The 10000-nt window shown below is 43.9% G+C and overlaps 1 protein-coding gene across 1 annotated transcript in view; it reads left to right on the top strand.

The window, feature by feature from the left end:
* Window positions 1-10000, top strand: part of plekha7b (pleckstrin homology domain containing, family A member 7b) — a 144245-nt gene that overhangs the window by 79521 nt on the left and 54724 nt on the right. The window contains exons 8-9 of the mRNA XM_053634731.1: window positions 423-523; window positions 8437-8612. Coding sequence (XP_053490706.1) covers window positions 423-523; window positions 8437-8612 — 277 coding nt within the window. The remainder of the gene's footprint in view (window positions 1-422; window positions 524-8436; window positions 8613-10000) is intronic.

The following is a 10000-nucleotide window of genomic DNA, read 5'->3' on the forward strand; positions in this document are numbered from 1 at the left end:
TATCGCGACGCGTCATGAGCATGAATGTCCGCGCGCTTTTATTTGACGGTTTGAAGCATTTTCTCAGTAAATTTCCAAAATCTAAAATCTCGGTTCAGTCGTCGTTAGAATAAACGACTGTTCCTGTGTAAGGATTCTCTGCCACCCTCGGGATGAAATTTGGATCCTTTTGGATGATGTTTTTCATCATATTTACTCAAACGAGACACACCAGGATCCTACTAATGAATTTATGTGCTGGAGCCCCTTGTGGAGAGCATCTGTTCTGAACATCTGTCCCTTCCGCACAGAGCAAACACAGCCGAAATTTGATTATTGATTTCTTTAGTTTGGACTTTTTCCGGGAAAAGGCTTTATTTCAAGATTTATTTGGAGCTTCTCCTGATTTCAGTTTGGTTTTTATCTCTGCTTTTGGTCTGTAGACAGTCGAGAGGAGACGGTTTTGGGGAGCATCCCGCTGCCGAGCTACGTCGTTTCCCCGGTGGAGCCTGAAGACCACATCAGCCGCAAGTTCGCCTTTAAGGTGAGTCCCTCGTTCAGCCGGGTTAGGGTCATTTCTCTTATTTCAGGCTCAGCAGTAAGCGTAAGCGATGTGGCCAGATCGGATCAGCTCCTCGAGCGCCGATCCTGTTGGTCAGCTCCTCCTCCTAGAAATAAGCAGCTTGGTCTTCAATCCTCTCCATGTGGCTGCAGGCTTTCATTCTAACCAAACAGCAGCCGAGGTCAAAAGACACTTCCGTTCGTTTGGTTTGGTGTTTGCTTTCATATCGTTACGCAAGTAAACAAAACGAAAAGTAAAAACGCTGTCTGAGGGGCGTGTGGCGCTGGAAACGTCCTCGTAAGATGAAACGACCCTCTTTCGTCCATCGGAAAGAAAGAAATACGCCGACGGAAAGACGGTAAACGTACCGTCACCTTTTAGGTGAGTGTATGTAGAAACCACAAAAATCACCAGTATGTGAAGAGCACGGAGGCGGAGCTTATTTAAAAGGACTACTTTCAGACATTTTGTGTATCGTTTATTTTCTCAAATCCTGGCATTTCTGCAGCTCTGAACTTTGGCTCGCAAAAAAAAAAAAAAAAAAGAAAGAAAAAGAGCACGCCATGTTTGAGTCACTTCCTGTGTTTGAGCTGATTCGGATTCGAATCGCCTTCTCGCTACGTATCACTCAGAAGCGAACTGAAGCCACCTCGCTCTCGGACCCGGGTGCGATTGCCGTGTTCTCAGCGTCTAGAACGGGGGCGTCCAATCTTATCCGGAAAGGGCCGGTGTGGGAGCAGGTTTTCGTTCCGACCGAGCAGATTGGACACCCCTGGTCTAAACACAGCGTGTGTAGTGTAAAAAGCAACCTATGGGACGTGTTAATGAGCAGAAATGTTAAAGTTAACTCTTACGTGCTAATGTTAATGTTTCGCCTTCATTTATGGCTATTAAAAACAGCGACTGGGGTAAAATGGGCGGGAAAAAAAAAAATCAGATTTCACCCTGTGACGTTAGCATTAATATTTTTTTTTCTGGATAAACACAAATTGTGTAAGTATTGTGTGTGGATTGTGCAAATGAACTAAATCGTGTCAAAAGTACGTTACCTGTGTTCTGGTGTTCTGGTGTTTTGGTGCATCTCCTCTGATGAATTGTGCTTCTGCATGTGTTGTAAAACGTCGTGCCGACTGATTTCTTGTGTTTGTGATCTGATCTCTGGTGTTCTGCATGGAAACCTGTCTCGTCTCGTCAGTATCTCAGATTAACAGCTGATTGTGGTCAGTTTATCCTTTAAATACAAACCTCCATCTCACCTCTGTACATCTCCAGTCAGTCGTGTTTCTCTGGCTCGGCGTGTGTCCCGCTGCTTCACAAAATATCCCTGAAATCTTTCACTATCATTATATATAAACGAAACATTTTTAAAAAAAATACAATTTGTAAATGATTTCATTCACACGATCTACCTGATGGATTTAACACGTCTTTAACACGTCATCTCTTTAAAAAAAAAAACAACGACGACAGCTTGTTATGCTGAGCGAGCGTTTTTGTGTTTGGCCCCGCCCTCTTATTTAAGCGATCTGTTCACATGATCACGGCAATAACAACGATCACGCTCTCATCAGATTCTCATCTGCAGTTTTCAGAGTTTTAAATCATGAGGATCTGGTGCAGGAACTACACTCAAGAACCCTCTTTCTTTAAAAAACAAAACAAAACAAAACAAAAACTCCTGACAGGTTCTAGGTATTAAACAGTTGAAAATCGAGCAGTTATTTAATATAAAAGTTAATAAATACACTTTTAGGGTTTTTTCAAGGGTTCTTTAACGGGTCTTTGGATAATTAAGGGCTCTTATCTATAAAAAAACACACACAAAAAAAACCCCACCAAAAGGTACCTTTGTGATGGAACCCTTTCTGAAAGGAGAACTTGTAGGATTCTACACGCAGTAGAACCTTTAAGGACAACTCCAGAAGCCATGAGATGGGCAGATGCTTGTATCATATATACATCTGCAGAGGATATAAAAATATTTGAAATAAAGTATTTTTAACGCAGCACTACTGAATAACTCGGGCTCTCGTGTGCGGCACTCCGTGTCGTGTGTGTTGTGAGTGTGTTTTGTGTGCGTGTGTGTGTGCGTGACACGACGTTCCAGCCTCTTTACACAGCTCATATTTCCGCACATGTCACGCCATCAGGAGGGCTCCTTATACGGGCCGAGATCCGAAGACCCCTATCCTGTTGAATGCTGGCATTCAACACTAAACACGACACGTTCGTGGAACCCCTAGTGGTTCGTAGTGGCATCGCACACTAATAAAGAAAATAAAGAAACGTTAAACAAGAGTAATAATACTGTGGCAAATCGCATGCTACAAAAACACCGTGCTATTTATTACCAAAGATATTTAATACGAATAGCGTTACTGCTGTTTTACAGTTAGATCCGGTGTGCGTTTCCTCGTTAAGCTACGACACGTGTATTAATTAAGGATTTATTAAATAAGAATTTCTACATATATTAAATTTTAAAAAAAGGAATAAAATACTATATGACCATAAGATGCAAATATATTTGTGTGAATGTAGGTATTTTGTGCAGTGTGTGTCTGTCAGGTGATTAGCTTTAACTTAAAACATCACATACTATTTTTGATTTATATAAAAAACAATAAGGAGATAAAAACCCTTGCTTGTAGCTATGCTGCTAGATTTATTTATTTATTTATTTATTTATTTATTTATCAGATTTTAAGTGCCAGTTGCACAATACACAAAATACTTTAAACTAGTTATTTTAAATAATTTTGTGCCAGCTCCTTGTTACTAATCAGGAAGACCAAATGTGTGTGTGTGTGTGTGTGTGTGGCGTCAGTTGTGTGTTTTTTTTCCAGCTTCACTGTCTCTGACGGCTCGTCTCATGCTCTATAACACGTTTACTAACTCTTCCAATCGTTTTATGGAGCTTCACAGTTTTATTAAAGTGTGTGGTTCATCGCTCATTCTGTCTCTCTCGTTCCCGTCGGCTGATTGGCTCCTGTTGTGGCCCGGTGCATTTTGGGAGGTGCGAGTGCTGCGGAGAGGCTCCTGAGTCTCCTGTGTCTTGCATGAATAGGTATTTTAAATTTTTTAAAAAAACCATTTTCATTAAATCACTGACTACTCGCTCTACCTTCCCTCTGACCACTCCCTCTGACCACTCCCTCTACCTTCCCTCTGACCACTCCCTCTACCTTCCCTCTGACCACTCCCTCTGACCACTCCCTCTACCTTCCCTCTGACCACTCCCTCTGACCACTCCCTCTACCTTCCCTCTGACCACTCCCTCTACCTTCCCTCTGACCACTCCCTCTGACCACTCCCTCTACCTTCCCTCTGACCACTCCCTCTACCTTCCCTCTGACCACTCAATCTACCTTCCCTCTGACCACTCCCTCTACCTTCCCTCTGACCACTCCCTCTACCTTCCCTCTGACCACTCCCTCTGACCACTCCCTCTACCTTCCCTCTGACCACTCCCTCTGACCACTCCCTCTACCTTCCCTCTGACCACTCCCTCTACCTTCCCTCTGACCACTCCCTCTGACCACTCCCTCTACCTTCCCTCTGACCACTCCCTCTACCTTCCCTCTGACCACTCCCTCTACCTTCCCTCTGACCACTCCCTCTGACCACTCCCTCTACCTTCCCTCTGACCACTCCCTCTACCTTCCCTCTGACCACTCAATCTACCTTCCCTCTGACCACTCCCTCTACCTTCCCTCTGACCACTCCCTCTACCTTCCCTCTGACCACTCAATCTACCTTCCCTCTGACCACTCCCTCTGACCACTCCCTCTACCTTCCCTCTGACCACTCAGTCTACCTTCCCTCTGTCCACTCACTCTGACCACTCCCTCTACCTTCCCTCTGCCATCCCTCTGATCACTCGCTCTGCCATCCCTCTGACCACTCCCTCTGACCACTTGCTCTGACCACTCGCTCTACCTTCCCTCTGACCACTCGCTCTGACCACTCCCTCTGACCACTCCCTCTACCTTCCCTCTGACCACTCCCTCTGACCACTTGCTCTACCTTCCCTCTGCCATCCCTCTGATCACTCGCTCTGCCATCCCTCTGACCACTCCCTCTGACCACTTGCTCTGACCACTCGCTCTACCTTCCCTCTGACCACTCGCTCTGACCACTCCCTCTGACCACTCCCTCTACCTTCCCTCTGACCACTCCCTCTGACCACTTGCTCTGACCACTCGCTCTACCTTCCCTCTGACCACTCGCTCTGACCACTCCCTCTGCCATTCCTCTGCCATCCCTCTGACCACTTGCTCTGACCACTCCCTCTGCTTCCCTCTGACCACTCCCTCTGCCATCCCTCTGCCATCCCTCTGACCACTCCCTCTGACCACTTGCTCTGACCACTCCCTCTGTTTCCCTCTGACCACTCCCTCTGCCATCCCTCTGCCATCCCTCTGACCACTCCCTCTGACCACTTGCTCTGACCACTCCCTCTGCTTCCCTCTGACCACTCCCTCTGACCACTCCCTCTACCTTCCCTCTGACCACTCCCTCTACTTTCCCTCTGACCACTCAATCTACCTTCCCTCTGACCACTCCCTCTACCTTCCCTCTGACCACTCCCTCTACCTTCCCTCTGACCACTCCCTCTGACCACTCCCTCTACCTTCCCTCTGACCACTCAATCTACCTTCCCTCTGACCACTCCCTCTGACCACTCCCTCTACCTTCCCTCTGACCACTCGCTCTGACCACTCCCTCTACCTTCCCTCTGACCACTCCCTCTACCTTCCCTCTGACCACTCCCTCTACCTTCCCTCTGACCACTCCCTCTGACCACTCCCTCTGACCACTCCCTCTGCCATCCCTCTGACCACTCCTTTTTTTCTGACTGACTTTCTTCTTGAAATATAGCCTTTTTTAAAAAATTTTTAAAAATTTTTTAAAGAAGACTTTTTTCCTCTAATATTATGACTTTTTTCACCTCAAAATCTTAATGTTATTTTTTAAAAACAGTCAGGCCCTAAAACAGCGTGAGAATGAGGCTGGTATTGCTCGGTCCTGTACGCTTCATCTTTAATCAGCTCATGCAGAACCGGATGAAAAGCAGATTGATTTAACGGTTATGTGACCGTGTCAGTGTGTGTTTATCACTCTGTACACATCTTTTGAATTTTATATTCATTTTAAATGAAATTTCAGCCACTTTAGAACTACAGATCTGGCACCCTGTAAAAGAATTGATAAATTGAAATTTTTTTTTTTTTACAAAATTATTGACACCTTTAAAGTAATTACTTGCAAATTTGAGATTTAAACAAAAATTAATTAATTTCTTTTCATAAGACGTACGTTTGCATGCATGTAAATCCCCTTTATCGGCCATCGGCATGTAGAAAATCAAACAGCTTTCGAAACAAAAAGAGGAAATAATATAAAGTATATTATGTATATTAAGTATAATATATTACTTATATTAAGTATACGTACAGGTCCATCATTTTATGGAGTAATGATTTGTTTTTGTAATTCGATGGTGTTGTGAATTGTGGAAAGTACCAGAATATTTTAACCCAAAACATCTTTTTGCTTCTGCCGGGAGGTTACGATTTGGCTATACATGGATCTTTCGATAAGCTAATGAGCCCAAATGTTCAAATAAGTACAGACATAAAAAAAAAAAGAGAAACAAAGTCAGTCTCGGTTAAATATCTGAGGTCTAAATAAAAAAAAAATTGGTGTGTATTCCATGTTTTTATTTCTTTAATTATTATTAATGATATTGCTTTATTATTTATGATTAAAAATCGATTTGGGATCATTTTTTTGTTCTTCACCCCGGGAGAGTGACTTTTGTTTTCGTTCCTTTTAGACCTTTGTAGAGGCGTGAGTTTCCTCCGTTTCGTAATCTCTCCATCACAGCGCGGCCGCTTCTCAATGAAGGTCTGAAGATCAGAGATCTAATCTGATGTCATGAAAAGCTTTGGAAATAGAGCAGGTGCAAAAGAAAAAAGTCTTTTGGTGTGCATTTTAATCGGCTGAGGGGTCAGTGAATATGTGAGAGAGAGAGAGAGAGAGCGAGAGAGAGATGTTGTCCGTTCAGCGTTCTGCTGCAGTGCCTCATCCTGCTTTATCCAAACACACTGTCCTCAGTGAAAAGGAGTCACGGCTGCTGCCTTTAATAGTCAGCCCCTTTAAATAAAGCGATATCTGGGTGGAATTCTGATCTTCTCAGCAGGAAGGTGGGATTATGGAACTGTAACTCTGAACGCACAGACCTGATGTCACATGGAGGAACCAGGAAAGGAGCGGTGACTGAGATCTTCTACACTTAAACTAGACTAAACGCAGGATTTCATCCATTCGTCTTCAGTAAGCACTTCAGGTGGGTCTGAAGTCCGGGAATGAGGTGGGAATACGTACCAGTCCTTAGCAGGGGACCGGACACAAACTCCTTCACCACTAGGAGCCATTTCGTGTCAGAAATCCAGCATGTTTGTTGGCGGAAACCCGGAGAAGCCGGTATTTGGAGATCCACACGGACACACAGGAAAACCGTGTGGAAATCCACACAGAGCTCAGGATCAAGCTGGGAATCCTGGAGCTGTGAGGCGTGAACTCCGACCCGCTACAGTAATATTCATTGTCTACCCACTTCTGAGTAAATGTAAAATATCGCAGTAAGTAAACCGCGCAGATCACCCAGGTTTATCCGTGCGCGTGTTCCGAGACGTGATTGGTTCCAAAGCTGTAGAGTTTTTATCGAATGACATCACAAAGCGCGCTCATTACTGAGAAAATCTCCACACTGTACTATCAATGTAGTGAAAATACAGCAGGTCAGGAGGAGTGAACATTAGGAGACTTGTGTGTGTGTGTGTGTGTGTGTGTGATTAAAGCTCGGGCGCGGTCCGGTCGGGGGAAGAGCTTAGCCTCGTACCTACCGATTCGGACTAGCGGAGGTGATCTGGAGGGTTGTGTTTAACGCGACATCGTGCACTCGTACCCGCGGATACACACCGATTCATAATACACAAATGAACGTGAATCAGTGAATCATTTATTTCATTTATCATTTAAACAAATGAGACCAAAATATTATACTTGGTCATTTACTTCTGACCTTTCATGTCACGTACGGTTTTTATGTTCACGGGTGACTGTGTTTTGTTTTTTTGTTTTTTTTTTTACTGTATGTTTACATTATTTGTTCCCATTTATTTATTTATTTATTTCTGTGTATGGTATTTGACACGATATTAATTTTTCACAGGTGCCCCCCCCCCCCCCCACCCCACCCAATGAATCGTTTATTTTCACACGTGATTTTTACACGATTCGTTTTTGTCCAGCGATTCGTTTATGTCCACGTCATGATATGAAGTTATTTTGAGTTATTTCGTTCCCCTTATCCCCTCGTATCCCTTTTATCCATTTATTGCTGCGTTTATTCTCCGATTCACATTTATTTCCTGTCCTCACGTGCATTATAGCCGCTATAAACGGTCCTTCCCTCGCTTCCCTCTCTTTTTTTTATTCTTTTCTGACATCAATAACGGAAGCTTGTCGTCTTTTGTTACCGAGATACTGCAGCGCTCGGTCCTGAAGATGTCGGAAAACTAAAAGTTACAGCTCTTACCTCCGAGAAGCGTCTTCTCACAGGGCGATGATTATTTACGCGCGTTTATTCGTTTGTTTATTATGAGCGGAGCGTGAACGTGTGAAGGGGTCCCGGTGAACGAGCCGGTACTATAGATTAAAAGGAGAGCATTGATATAAACCTGCGATTCGTCGCTTCTGTCGTACCGTAGAAAATGAATCGGCACCTTCTGACCAATCAGAATTCAGAATTGAACCGCGCTGCGGGACACGTTTGACTGTTTCGGCCTCTCTTTATGTTTTCTCTCTTTGTCTGTCTCTGTCTTCAGGCGAGTCACACAGGCATGCGCTCGTACATTTACAGTAAGAACTCTGTGATTGGCTCGCAGGCTGAGCACGGCGGCATGAGGACCTACTTCTTCAGCGCAGACACGCAGGAGGACATGAACGGGTGGATCCGAGCCATGAACCAGGCGGCGCTCATGCAGAGCCACAGCTTAAAGAGGTCAGGCAACAACACTCTACTCTCTCCTTTTTACCCACAATTCCCGCACACTTCCCCAACCCTTAACTCGGATACAGAACTACAGTACGAACTGTTTTCCAGAACCGTCATCAGCTTCATAACTCCTAAACCCTCTGTAAGTCAAATCAAGAGCGCTCGCTTTCGGAACTTTTGCTTTTCCTAAATTCTAAGGGATCTAATTCTCTTTTCTTTGCTTTGCCTTTTGTTTTCTGTTTCTCGATCGTGTTTTACAGCCCATAAAAATTAAAAAAAAAAAAAAAAAAAAGAGAGAAAGAAAACAATGAATATTTATTAATATTAAATGAGAAAATATTTAAGATTAATAAATAAGAAAATAAGATTTTATTAATGAATAAGAAAATAAAAAAAATTAATGAAGTGAAATTGAATTTCAGCACGAAGCTACAGTAATTCATTTATTTCTTTTAAATGAATTTAAATTGGCTGCAAATGACGGCAAGAAGTCATCGAACGTGGTTTTGATTTCATTTAACTGAAGGTTTACTCGTGAAATAATGAAGCATCGGGGTCACGTTTGCACTCGAATCAGACTATTAACTGATTAACGATCCTTTAGCTGGACTCCGAGTTCGTTCTGACCTCGGAGTCCGAACCTGTGCGTCCCGTAGTCCGTCTTTATATTGACTCGATCTCCGCGAGGCTGAATGACGTCAAGAGGAACAGCTGCTCTCTGTCAGAATGGCTGCTTTGTATCCTCTCAGGTGTTTTTCCTTTTTTTCCCGCAGAATCTCTGAGTCACATTTCTGCTGTTATTCTGAAACTGGTGTTGCGTTAAACGCGGTATTGACTGTAAAGCCACGCTATCGATCCTGAGGTTTCAGCACAGATTACTCATATCTGAGTTTCCCTGCTCTGTCTTCCTCTCAGGGTGATGATGATGATGATGATGATGGACCATTGGTGGACGAGTTCAACAAACAGACTTCATATAAAATCCATAATGAGCTTTCTTTTACTTTCACACTATCCGTCGTTCCCCAGATGAGGACGGGTTCCCTTCTGAGTTCCTCTGGTTCCTCTCAAGGTTTCTTCCTTGTATCATCTCAGGGAGTTTTCCCTCACCACCGTCACCACCGTCTCGCTCAATAGGGATAAATTCACTCGTTTAAAATCTCTATCCTGTGTTTATATATTCCTGTAAAGCTGCTTTGAGACAACGTCCATTGTTAAAAGCTCTACACGAATAAAACTGAACTGAATTGAATTGAATTATGATGATGATGATGCTCGCTAGCAGTGTCCAGGCGTCCAGCGCTCAGCCTCGTCATCTTACAGACACACGAGAGCTGGATGTTTTGAAACAGACATAAATAGCACGCTTGCAGAACCGCTCTGTTCAAGCACGA

Source organism: Ictalurus furcatus, chromosome 10 (assembly GCF_023375685.1).
Source record: "Ictalurus furcatus strain D&B chromosome 10, Billie_1.0, whole genome shotgun sequence".
In the NCBI taxonomy this organism is placed as follows: Eukaryota; Metazoa; Chordata; class Actinopteri; order Siluriformes; family Ictaluridae; genus Ictalurus; species Ictalurus furcatus.